This window comes from Podarcis erhardii, assembly GCF_964252035.2.
Source record: "Podarcis erhardii genome assembly, chromosome: 1".
NCBI lineage: Eukaryota > Metazoa > Chordata > Lepidosauria > Squamata > Lacertidae > Podarcis > Podarcis erhardii.
This window is the reverse complement of record NC_138497.1, coordinates 109,075,450-109,089,148: the sequence shown is the minus strand read 5'-3', so window position 1 is coordinate 109,089,148 and position 13,699 is coordinate 109,075,450. Positions and strand designations below refer to the sequence as shown.

Here is a 13,699-nt window from a genome sequence, read left to right as displayed (position 1 = left end):
TACCTTACTAGCCTGTTTCTATTTGTGTTCTTGTTTTGGAAGGGGAATTCCCCCCCCCCTTAATTCTGTGTTTTTGAAAAACATTTTTTGTACTTCTGGGTATTCTGCTATCCCACTTGTTTTTCCCAGCACTGAGAGTGATATGTGCCAGCTCACAGGAAATATAGGAAGGGAATGGGTGTAGAGAGAAAAGTAGGCAATGCAAAATACATGACTTAAAAAAAACCAAAACCCAGTTAGCCCTTTATTATATTGCCATCACACCTTACTACTTTTAACTTCAAGATGAAGGCCCGTTTTCAAGAAATGCGGTTTGTTCTCTTTCCAGAGTACACCCTGAAGAGCACAATTCATAAGCAAGCCTAAAGAAAAGTCTCAGAACGTGTTATGTCATACATGGATTTGTAAAAGGCTTGGCCTGGTAGTTTTATCGGAGTAAGACCAAACACACATTCTGGGTCACACCAGAGCCAAAACCCTGCACGATGCAGTTTATTTTAGCACAAAGGCAGTTAACAGTTTTTCAGAAACAGATGAGAGGCTGTAACCAAAGTTGTACAAAAATGTCTATATATCCAAATGAGTTAAAATTATGCAAGACATCCGGGTTTTCTCCATCCTTTCGATTTGCAAAATTGGGACTTTTATGTAAATACTAGACATTTGGGAAAAGTGAAGAAATTTAGATATTAACAGCATATACAGACAGTTTTTAAACTCCTAACTATATAAAATTATTACATCTGGACAAAAAACAAAACAAAAAACAACCAGTCCAAAGTTATCATGTTGCAAACATGATCAGCTTGTTGAAAAATACCATACTGGTGTGTGTGTGTGTGGGGGGGTGGCGGTTTGAAGTGTCTCAGGTAAAGCCTGATGGCTGTAAAACGCTCAGAATTAACAACTTATTTCATCTCTAAAATGGGAATGTTTTGTTTTTTTAAAAAAACTCACTACAAACCTCCCCATGCAATACCCCAATAAAGTTAAATGTTTGTGTACTCATTATATATTATGAAAGCCTTATACAATGTTCATCTCAGTCCCACTTAGCTGGTGAGACATGTTTTTTGATGCAAACAGGGCCATCTTCATCCAGGGCCATCTATTGTTCTGACATTAACTACTTATATTGCCAGATCATTGACAAGCCTAGTCCAATATTGCCTGTTCTGTCTGGCAGAAGATGTTTTCTGCTCTATTGCTGGCTTACGGCTCCTCCCTGCCACTCCTGGGCCCTTCATCTAGTGACAACTCTGGAGGCCTCAGGTCCTCCCATTGCCCACCAACACCAAGACTGACAGCCATTTCTGCCTGCTCAATTGGCCGGAATTAAGGCATGCTTCCAGCTTCCTAAAGCTGGGAGAGGGGGATGAGGAAGGGGTAAAGGTAATGGTGAGGAAAGTGCAAAAGAGCTGCCTGGGAAATTAGGGGCTTTGTGAAGGATGGACCTAGGATCCCTAGCTTCCCTCAAGATGCCTGGGAAGGTAAGTATAGGAACACAGGAAGCTGTGTTATATCAAGCCATACCACACTCAGTACTATTTGTACTGACTAGTAGTTATTTGCCACGTTTTTCAGCCCTATCAGGAAATGCCAGGGACTGACAGTGGTGTCTTCTGCATGCCAGTAATAGGCTCTACTATCGCGCTACCACTTTTCTCCACAAAATTAACATTTATTGCAAGCAGATGCTATTATCCTCTACTGATACTTATCAACTATACTGGATAGGGGAACGGGGAAATCCACACAGAAACAGGTTCCCTGTGCGAGACTGCCTTCTCCACACCCAAAATTAAAGAGCTTGCTTAAACATCATCGCAAAGTCAGGCTTATGGAGTTTCACAGGGTGAATTCATTTCAGTTTAGGCACCATCTTCTTCCCTTTGCAACAGGGAATTTTTGTTTTTTTGAGATTGGGAGAGAAGACACACAAACACTGACTGTGTGAGTCCAATATTTATGGGGTAAACACGACACCATAGGTCAGTTTGAATATTCAATGCTAGCCTTAAACAATGGCATTTATGTTTCAGGAACAGGAACCCGCATTCCCAGAGGCAGTTTTGTTACTATAGCATTGATATAATTTAAGTGAGATCACCTATGTGAGACCACTCACCAATCCTGAAAAAGGACAAAGCGAAACAGCAAAGCCCTGCTCTAGGTAACTTTTTATTCTGTTCCAAACGGCCTCCTAGAAAATTGCTTGATGGCCACTAGTCATGGTTAATGTCTTTACTAAAGGCACTGATCCATTTATGTGGAGCACTGGCACACTTAGGACCAGTAGCTAAGAAGGATGGGCCACTAACACTAACTGCAAATAAGCCAGCCCATATGGCAAATACATTTCTACGTGATAGGATCAGCACAGAGTAAGAACACAATTAAGGGTGCAATTCTAAACCAGGTGGAAAGTGAAGCTCCATTCTGGACACCTCTGACTAATTCATCTCCCCAAAGCCCTCCCTCCCCCTTACAAACCTGGTCACAGGGTGGGGGAGCTGAATTGAAAGCACATCTGTTTCTAGCCGGAGTTCAGTACTGTATCATTCACGATGGCAAAAGTAAATATTTGTTTCGATGGTCAAAAAGATTCCAGTGAATAAAAGTGAAAGCAAAGGCACAATGGTGTTATAGTTACCAAGTCAAGTCCTTCTTTCCCCCCTCGACCAGATAGTCGCAATCTTCAGTTCTTCCCAACCCCTGTTCTCAGGAAGATATGCCTTTGTTGGTGGCATTGCAGTTATTTTCCTTTTATGCATCTGAAATTGGCTTAAATTGTATTAACATAGCTCCGGGTCGGTTCTGGTATAGATGTTGCACAAAGCTCTGGAATTACGATGCGCAGTTGGGCTGGAATCAAAGTACAGCAACACCTGGTTTCAACAACAACAACAGCACAACAACAGCAACAGCAGCAACAACAGAAATCTGTACTCCGGTGACACTAGGACTTCAAGTTGAAGTGTGAATTCAGATGCCTCAGAAAGTCCTCTGATGTACTAGATGGTGGAAAAACTTTCTGACAGAATTCACATATTCCAGTCTGATCAAGTTCCGAGTCTGCAGAAGGAAGTGCCAATACATCATTGTCTTGAGTGTGATATGGCTCCCAGAGCGGCTGTAAGAAGCAGAGGGTAGAAAAAGAAGAGTTATGAATGCAAATATTTCACCAGCTAGGGATGGCTGATGTTGCTGTTACATACATTTAAATATGCGGCCTTTCATTTGACTGAATGTACTTTGTGTTTAGAAAAACAAATCAAATGAATACTCCTAGAATGAAATCTTGCCAATATTTTCATCAGCTAAAACATTTATTCTTGATAATTGTGGATTGATAAATGCATATACTATACTTTCCTATTTCAATGCATGTTTATATCAGGGCACCAATATTCAAATTACATGAGGATTACGACTGAAGTGGTACCCCCATTTTAAAAATAAACACCAAGAAAATATATCTTACCAATCACTTCGATCATGTAACTTATGAGGGCATACAAGCAACTTGGATTTGGAGCTGGAACAAACAACTCGGGCTCAGAAGGCTTTTCAAAAATAAAATGCATATAATTTATATATCTAATGTGTGAAAGCGTGCATATGTACATGTGAGTGTGAGCATACAAAGCCTCTATGTCATTCATATGTACCAGTATCTGAAAAATTCTGAAGCAAAGTGGTTTATTAAAAAAAAAAATTCACACTCACAATTTCTCTGAGTAATTTTTTTGTCTAAACAATATTTAATACTGGCCACAACGCCTTAGCAGATTTCTATTGTGGCCTTTTTTCTTTTTACTCTGGTCAGTCATCAATCCACGAAGAACACAGGCTAATTAGGTGTAATTACATCAAGTTCTAACAAACAGTCTACTTTTCTGTTGGTGTAAATTGCTTCGGAAACCTGTCTAGGCACTGACGCGTGTTTTAAATATCACTGAGGAAGTGTGCTTTTAATTACTTATTTGCAACTCCACCTTGATTTAAACTGGCAGTTTTAATAACTGTAATAGGAGTCATGACTAGATGGCCACAATATGCATGCTGTATTTGAAATATTTGATCAAATTCACACCAGCTGGAGGGCCTTAGCTTGCAAGTGTTTTACTCATTGAGTTTTGAGCTTGATTCAGGTAAGCTCTACTGTAGGGTTCTTGCCTAACACACATTTATTCAGGATTTTTATTATTTTATTGTAGATGGCATTCAGCTGCTACTGTAATTTTTATTTTGGATCTCTGCTGGCAACCCCACCCAATAAAAGTATGGCTACGAATATTTGCAAGAATGTTATTGTTAGAAGTGTGAACCAATTAATTATCTGCCTTTTAACTGACTGAAGTTGTGGTAACATGAGAACTGATTGGATTAATCAATGCTGGTGCTTATTTTTAAGATACTGAAGAAAGCATGCACTTAAAAAAATGGCTTTCAGTTTGTGAGCTAAGCTACAGGCGTTTGCAGTCCTAAAGATGAATTATAGCTCAAAATAAATTAAACTATGCAACCTTCCCCCTGCCAAATAACACTCGTGCAAATGTTAAAGTGTTGTGTTGAACTGGAGCTACGTGCACACATTTACATGGATGAAAATGCTCTGAATGTTTGTTGGTCTCAAAATCAGGAGCCCTGCTTGCTAGACTAGCTCCCCAGACGACACAGAATGAAGGGATGAATCAAAATCCTAATCCTTCAATTCAGTCTCTGCTCCTGTTTTCAGTATTACAGTTTTCAATCCAGGTGTTTAAGAAACTGCTATATACTAAGGAAGCAGGCTCAAGTTTTTATATTTAGTGTCTGCAAGGAAGAGCTAAATTTATTACATCAGCTGAGAGCCACAGCTCTAATGACTTACGGTTGCCAATTACACTGCATTTAAGTTTCCTCTCCTCGTTGTTATTTGTTAACGCATGTACTAAATGCATGACAGAAAGCTCTTGTCTACAGGAGGAGTGGGAGAGAATATCAGGCAAGTAAGATGGCACTATCAGGATGTCAGCAATGGTGAATAGTATAGAACAAGGACTTGTGTGCTTTCAATGTGTCTTCAACCTGGCCATTTTTTACCATGCAAACAGGATGGTGGGCTGACCCAAGCTGTCTTTGTGTGAAAGTTGAAGCTATGTTCTCCGCCAGGAATTGCTGTCACTGTCTTACAAAGTACATTTCAAATCAGACCCTGCAAAGGTTTTCAGGCCAGCTCTACAGTTCGTATGGGCAAGCATGAGGCTATCATCGCAGCTCTCTCAGTAACAGGGACAGAGCCCTTTTAACATGCCTTGTGAATTGGGACCCTTATTTTTAGCAAGTATTTTGTGACGCCATTTTTCACATTTTCCCTACTGCTGCTAAAAAAAAAAGGGGGGGGGCTAAGCACACATTTTCAAATGATGGAAACTTTCTGCAACCTATTGCTAACTGGACTCGAAGTGATGAGATTTTGCATCTGTTAAAAAAAATCACCCTTAAACGGGTACGAAAACATTTAGGAAGCAACAAGAAAGGTAACAAAATGTTTAGCAAATCTATGCAGCTGTCAATTTAGAAGATTTTAAAGGAACGGTGGCTTTTTTTTTTTTTTGCCTAGGTGATTAGAGAAAATGCACAACTTTAATCAAAGACCTTCCTGTATACAACAAACCAATATTGGAAGTATTTTCTGTCACCAGTTGTCTCTCCAAATGTAGACACATAAAATATCAAGGCTTCCTGGCTACTACTAAATTACAGCACAGGCCACTTATATTTTAAAATGTAAGCTTTTCCTTATTTTTCAAGTATATGAATTTTTATAGTCTCACGCCCTGCACATTCTGACAGTTCAACACCAATTCTTATGCACTTTTAAAGCTGCATGCTTCTCTATCAACTTGAAATCACATGCCAGCTGTTTCACATGCTTTAATATACAATGCAGAGTGCCATCTACTGAGAAATGAATAGTTAAAAAAACAAGTAGGAGACATGATGGAGAAAAAGAGGAAGAAGAACGAACAGATGATTTACAAACCACAGGAATCTCAGTGGTAACAGAAGAAATAGTTTCATTTGCTTTGATCCAGCCCAACTCAGAATTTGGTGCGGTAAAGACAAAAGCAGAAACTATCCAGGGATCAAATAATTCAAATACAAAACCTAGAGCCCTAATATAGGATGAAAAAGGAAACTAGTATGAATATATAATAAATAGTGCATTACCAAACTGCAGGTCATCATTATTATTTTAGGATGTAATAGACTGAAGGCACACTCAGGACTTTGGGCATATGTGTCTAAAATTAAGAGTGCTACAATGAACTTGGGAAAAAGTAAGAGGTGTAACTCATTAAATCTTCAATAATTTGTAGCGAGGATCCATTACTCATAAAAGTGGTGACTGTAATTCATGACTACATTAACACTACGCAGTGTGATCAATATGCCTCTTAAAACCTGCGCACGCTTGCACTTTAATTCATCTGCTTTCAACAGGGTTAGTCGATTTAGATGACAGTAACGCCGCGGTAAGTATGTTAAGCAGATCACAGCAGAGTTTTTAAGAGGTATTTACAAAAAATGACGGGCATGCTTATCAGTTTTAATATGGATCATTTCAGATCAAACTGTATCCTCTCATTCTGTGACTGCCGAAAATGGCAGATCATCATCAAATAAGTTCACATGGGTTTAAACCAGATGCAGCACATGGGTTTAAACCTGCCAAGTTCCAAGGGGTTAACTCCCTATAAGTGTGTATAGGATTTCAGCCTAAAAAAAACAAAGGAGGTCCAATCTGCCACTAGCAACAGATCTTGTGAGGCCACCTGCCTTTTTCTTAAACATTAGAGAGGCAGTGCCATGAGGGAGGAGAGAGAGAAAGAAAATAAGAAAATTGGAGGTAGGGGAAGAAGCAGCCTGCAGTGGGGGGTGGAAAGAAAGGAGTAGACAAATGGATGGGAGAATAGCAAGTAGCCAAATAACTTTTTTTGGTGAGGTTTGAGGAAGCCAAGACGGAGTCACTTCCAAACTGAAGCCATACATGTTGCCTGCTCACAAAACTGCTTAATGTGGAAGGATTACATGCACACAAAAATTCAGCAGAAAGCTAAAATAAACAAACATTGGTTTTGTACATATGAAGCATGAACATTTATCAACTTAGAACTGACCCTTGAACACGGAAATGTGCATGCATATGTCTTTCATCAGCTTCTCGCTCCATATTAAAAAAGCAGTTGTGTGATATGTGCAAGGGCTTTTGAAAAATAAATAAATCCTCTGTGCACATAATCCAGAGCAGACTCCCAAAGCATGGATGAGAAGAAGCAGTGTGCAATAGTTAGAGCGACAGGTTATGGCCTGAGAATACATTGAGTTCAAGCCCCCATTCAGCCTTGACTCTCGGTCACTTTCTCAGCCTAAGCTACCACAATGGGCTAGGAACATAGGAATCAGGCTCCTACTAGATCAGACTATTTGTCCAAATAGCCCTGTACTGGCAGCCCTGTACAGTTTGCCAGGCAGAGATGTGTCTTTCCCATCACTTTCTTTTAATGGGAGGTACCAGCAGTGGCGTAGCGTGGGTTGTCAGCACCCGGGGCAAGGCAAGTAATTTGCGCCCCCTAACCCGTGGATTTGCGCCCCCTAACCCATGGATTTGCCCTAACCCCAGATGTTGCGCCCGGTGCGGCCGGCCCCCCCTGCACCCCCCACGCTACGCCACTGGGTACCAGGGACTAAATCTGCGAACTCCTGCATGCACTGAGCTATGAGATGATAAAAGGGGTGGGAGAAAAACATATAGGCACAAATAGAGAAAAGGCAGAATAAAAATGTAATAAAAAACCAAACAAAAAGAGCTTCCCTGTTTTCTACAATTCCAGAGATGACTATGCACATGCACCTACAATGTGCACACAGAAATGCCTGGAACCGGTGCACAGCAAGAAAACCTGCACTGACTGGAAGAGAGGTTTGTACAACAGACTGCCTGTGTGGGCATTTGGCCTGGGGTCTACATACAAGACACGAGCTTAAATATACTCTTCAGTCACTCAAATATCCCTAGTTAGAAGGCCCAAAAAGATTAACTTGCAGCTTAGTTTCAAAGCATGCTGCATCAGCAGATGGAAGGCTTAGAATAGGGAATACCGGCTGCTGGTCTAAACACAATATCACAAATTATGACATTACAGTGGTGGCACAATGATATCAGGCTGTTGTGCTAATGCAAACGCTTTGAATCAGAGCAGTGGACAGATGGGATAATAAATATTGCACCGGGTACACAGTAGGTTGAGCAAGTTCAGCTACCTGCTCAGTTTTACTGCTTTACAGAATCAGAATCATCATATGTAAACACAAAAGGAAATGGAAAACAGCAGATACCTGCTGAGGGACTCCAACAGGGCTCTTGTTATCTTCTAAAGATGGAAGTTTTATTTCAGGGATATCTTCATCTGGAAAGACAGTGGCTCCAAAGTTGTACACATAAGGCACTTGAAAACACAGAGGGTTGTCCAAAGGACTCTGGACGAGTGCGTTTGTGTGGGCGGCTGAAGATTTGGCTGGCAGGTTATGTGCGGCTGAAGTGCTTGAGTCGGTGCCATGGCCCTCAAACATGTTGCGCTTCACCTCGCTGTAGCTCATGTCCTGGTCTCCAAGGTCCCTATGAAACGGCTTATCTGGGAGCATGTTTTCAGTCATCACAAGGCAGGGGATTCCTGGAGCATCTGGGGTGCTCTCCAAGAAAGCAGCATCGTTGTCTATGGGCGGGAACTTGACATTAAACTGAGAAAGGGACTCCACAGAGTTTTCTTCCTCGTCCTGCCCCATCCCGCTTGGAGTGGCGGATGGGAAGTGTGGGGCACCTCTGTTTAGATCCTTTTTAACCCAAGGATTACAGAGGTCATCTGCTTGTTCATCGGTGCACTGGATAGGCGTGGAGAATGGAATTTCTGTAAAGACAGGTGAAAAGGAAATGATTAAACAGTACCTAAGTCTCTGGTTTAAAGCACGTAACTTCAACTGCCTGAGAAATTTAATTTCCCCAAAGACCAGCACGGTCAATTTATCGGTTTGACACACCACAGACTGATACTGTGACTCTTCCATGCCAACCCATTGGCTCTCCTATACAAGAATAAAATTTGCCAGAACTCTTGTTTGGGGCCAAAATTTCAAGCCCTGCAATTGCCCTTGTGCCTTGCCATCCCCAACGCTCTCCACTAACAAGATTTATATACCGCTTAACCAACAAAACTTCTAAGCAGTTTCCCTAAAATGTTAAGATTTAATTATTAGATATACTATATTTCATTTCCATAAACTATTAGATAATATTAGATGTTTAAAAACAAGTTAGGTTAAAACCTTTCAAAATAAAATCCATTTGCCAGACTTGTTTTTCAGGGGGGTGGCTGGGTCTCTCTCACTACTTAAGATAAAAAATAATGATGATATTTATATTCCATGTTATACAGAAAGCATTTTCTAGACACTATGAATAACGCTACCTATTATTGAGATTTCATTTTGGCAAGAATTGGGTTGCGTCACAGATAATTTGTCTCTAGCTGAGGAATGACAGGTGACTGGATTGGTGTGTGTGTGTGTTTCTTAACAAACTGTGGCTTATGCAACCATTTCAACACACGCCTAGGGTCTAGCCGTGCACATCCATTTGCCACAGGCTGCCTTCAGTCCACTTTTGGCAAGCTACAAAAAAAGCAACTTAAATGTACGTTAACTGTGGCACACCGAAAAGGCAAACCTAAACTGAACTGATCCCTCGAATGAGCGGTACATGGCTATCACCAGCTCAACACATGCTGGCCTCCTCCTATGGATGCTGCGCAACGAAGTTAGCTGTAAATGCCAGTACTAGAAATTAGGCGCAGCTACTGTTAGATGGCAAAAGTGTGGTATACAAGGTTTTGAGCAGCAACAAAACCAGTGGTTTAGATCAAAGATGCTCCCCAGAAGCCTCTAACCAGTCGTTGTTGAGAGTGCTGGTGTTGGTCTCTTATGAGAAGGATTGAAAAATGTTTATAAAATAAAGACATTAAACAGAATTAGGCTGCAATCCAATACCCAGTTACCTGGGAGCAAGCCTCAATGAACTCAGTGGGGATTCTTTCTAAGCAGACATGCCTAGCATTGCATGCCTTAATCTCCAAAACAAAATGCATTAATTCAAAGTGCACGCAATAAGCTCAGAGCATTGCTGCACAAGCCCTGCCGAAATCAGTTTACGTTACAGACAGGTGCTCCGCTCTCCTGCTTCAACAGAAATTGAGCATCTAAGGTTGTGCGGCAAACCGCAGCGAGGCATACACAAAGCAGATATTAAAATGCACTCCGATAGGTATCTGCATCCTCGCCTTTCCACACAACAGGCCAAAAACCTGCCGTATAAATTCCGATCTATATTTTTGCTCCTAGCCAGATAACTAAAGGCAGCGTCACTGATCATGTTGTTATCGAACGGAGGTGATCTCTGTACGGCAGATAGGTGTGTGGGAGAGAGAAAACAGGGGCAGCCTTCACTGGCGAAGGGAAGAAAGAGCGTTCACTGTGTTGCAAGCAGATAGGTCAAGAAAAACAAGGCAACCGGCAGCTTCTCAAGACATGCACTTGCAGCAAAATGAACAGTCACATCACACTGCACAAGTGACGTGTGTGTGTGTGTGTGTGTTTGTGTTTGTGTGTGCGTGCGTGCGCTCACTCTCTTTTTTCTATCAAACACACACACACATTTCTTTTTATATTTCGGTCACCAGGGTTATTGCATTGTAGGACCATTTCATCAATTATAGAGCGCCACACAGAAGTCAGGGCAAGTCCCGGGTAGCGTTGGAAAGCGCATGCATCATATACATCATATTCCAAAAACGAAGCATGTCCCCCCCCCCCCAACTGAAACAGCTGAATCACAGTAAGAGCTGCAGTAAAGCGATACCAGTTACAGGTTCTCTCCGTAGTTTAAATTTACTCAGCTGGTCCGTCTGTGCTTTAGCTAGTGCGCGTATGTGATGAAATTCTTCCTTCATGCCCCAGAAAACAGCCTCAAGTTCGTCCCTTCCAAAAATAAAATAAATAAAAATACATTATTTCAGATATAAAGCACCACGTTCTGTTCCACTCTTTTGTCTTTATCAAGCCTAACCCTGGGAAATTTTGGCACCCGCTATACCTGAAAGCCAGACTCAGGGAATGGGAAGAGACACGATCTACGAGATCTGCGACCTGATATTGCAGCATTGTTGGTTTTTTTAGAAAAACAATAATCTGTAAAGCAGCCGGCGTGTGTGTTGTCGTCTCCCATTTTGACTGCATTTAACCATTTCCATTTAACCAGAGAAAGGGATGAGGGCCGTGCTAAGGCACAGGGTACAGCCCCTCCTTTGACCAAACCTGCCAATGCTCAAAAGTGGCTCTAGATACCTTTTTTCAATATTTAGCGGTGGCAAGGGAGAACAGGAGCACTCCTGACTTTTTAAAAATCAGAGGGTAAACATGAGATGATTACTAAAAAGAAAACAGGTTCCTTAAATAAATAAAAAAATAAGGGGGGGGGGAATAAGTGTGATGTACCTTTTACAAGCAGCTGTACCGAAGGCCCCCGGAGATAATTCCTGCCTAGATGAAACATGTTTTCCATTCCTTGCCTTTTAAAAAAGATCGTAAGTATAAACAAAGGAAGAAGCTTGCATTTATAACAGCCTAACAAAATGAATCAACACATTAAACAGGCGCGTACAGTAGCAGCTTAACAATGGCACTAGCCTTCCCCTCCCCTTTTAATATAAAAAAGTAAAATGAAATCGTTCTAAATAATGGCTTGGAAAATGTCTTAGATGGAAATTGAACATGTCCACATCCTCATTTACATGAAGGCACCAGAAGATTCCCAAAGTATTTGGGTGGATGTTGAGATGAGTGGGAGAGGCTATATACACTGATACAGAGCTTACACAGAGGACATAGTTAATCTGCAGCTCCAACAATTAATTCTCTGAGCTTCATTTCCTTTCCATTAGAAGATTTTGTCATTATTCACCCCCCTTTTCATGGAATATTTTTGCTTCAATGTTTTCTGGTATTTGATCCAATCCTCTTCAAACAAATGATAAAACTGGGACAGAGAGCCACATATTCTACGCATCAGATCATAGCTATATATATATATATATATATATATATATATATAGCCAGAAAACTATCAGTAGAGACTCTACTACATACCTTCAATAAGCTGGGCCAGGGCTGAGACCTTGTGTTTTATCATGCATGAAGAGAAGTTATTATATTTGACTACCACCTTGTGGGTTAGCACAGTATTACATGGGCGTTTTATTCAAAAGCCTGAAACTGAAGTTGTTACGATAATCCGTCTTTTATATGGCTTTCAGAAACTTTGAAAGGTTGTCTGGCAAAATGAAGCTAACGTATTTGTCTCTGAAGCACAAACACAAAAGGCAAGGCTGAATGTGCACTGGCTTTCCAAAACCATACTCCGCAACAGGTAGAAAAGCATTTGAAAAACGACTGCTTCCAAATTATATGCAAAAAGGGGGAGGGAATAGAGCATGTGCATAATACACATGCGCCAAAGAGCCCAAATACATGGCCTAATCCTCATTCTACAAGGATCATCTGCATGAACAATTTCCATATGCATACAGTGTTATTTATAGGCAGAGATTTGGGTCTCCCTCCCCTTGATAATCTTACCTCTTTCTCGTTTCTTGGTCCTGGCATGGAAATTTGTGCCTCACTTATTTCTTTCAGCTGTTTCTTCAGAAGCCGTATTTCATCTTCTTTGATGGCGATAATAGATTCAAATTTCTTTTCTTTTAAATTGCTTTCCTCTTCGGTTTCTTTTAACTTTACACTCTCACCGTCCAATTGTTCCTGAAACAGAAAGAAGCACATACAGCACAGTTGGCTAATTTCTCAGTCTTTGAGGAATGCCGTGGCAGAATAGACTACTACAGGCTAAATTAAGTCTTGGCAATCTGTGAAAAAGGCAAATTCCACGTCAGGGATCATTAGGGAAAGGATCGAAAACAAATGCTGCCAAAACCGCTAACACCTTTGTGCAGATGTATGGCCCCACCCAGTACAGTACTTGGAATCTGGCATACAGTTCTGGCTGGTGCACTTCCAAAAGGATATTGCAGCTCTGGGAAAGGTTCAGAAAGGGGCAAGCAAAATGATCAGGTGGCTAAAGCAGCTCCTCTATGAGGAAAGGTTGCAATATTTGGGAATTCAAAGTATGGAGGGCAGGGGGGGAAAAGGCAAGTGAGGTGTATAAATTTATTCATTTAGTTTGACTTCCATGCTGCTTGCTGGTAAAGAACCTCAAAGTGGTTTACAAAAGCATATCGTTTCTATGGGAAATTTCCAACCAGTGTGGTCTTGTAGCTATTTCAAATTCAGGCCAGTTTTAGCTTACCTTACTTCACTGTAGATGTTACACAAGGGTGAAAACAGCACCCACCTCAAACATATAATTAGTTGTTGTACTCAAAATACAGCCTGATCCACACACTCGGATCCCCTTGGCATTTTAGCAAATTTCCATCTCATGTGGTGGAGGAAAATACTCTTTCCCAATAGATACCCTCCAAAAGCAAAAAATCATAAATATTCACTGGAGCAGGGGGACGGGATTTCTGAATCGAAGAAGTCTAAT

The 13,699-nt window shown here is 41.0% G+C and overlaps 1 protein-coding gene across 8 annotated transcripts in view; it reads right to left on the bottom strand.

Moving 5' to 3' along the window:
* Positions 1-452: 452 nt before the first annotated feature.
* Positions 453-13,699, bottom strand: part of TANK (TRAF family member associated NFKB activator) — a 37,322-nt gene continuing 24,075 nt past the window's right edge. For 7 of the 8 annotated variants that reach the window (XM_081872888.1, XM_081872891.1, XM_081872886.1 and 4 more), the window contains 5 exons: positions 12,736-12,915; positions 11,596-11,669; positions 10,961-11,079; positions 8,389-8,957; positions 453-3,133 (listed from right to left, as the gene is read on the bottom strand). In XM_081872888.1, coding sequence (XP_081729014.1) covers positions 2,960-3,133; positions 8,389-8,957; positions 10,961-11,079; positions 11,596-11,669; positions 12,736-12,915 — 1,116 coding nt within the window. In that variant the 3' untranslated portion in view covers positions 453-2,959. The remainder of the gene's footprint in view (positions 3,134-8,388; positions 8,958-10,960; positions 11,080-11,595; positions 11,670-12,735; positions 12,916-13,699) is intronic. The other variant, XM_081872893.1, reaches the window with a different exon arrangement.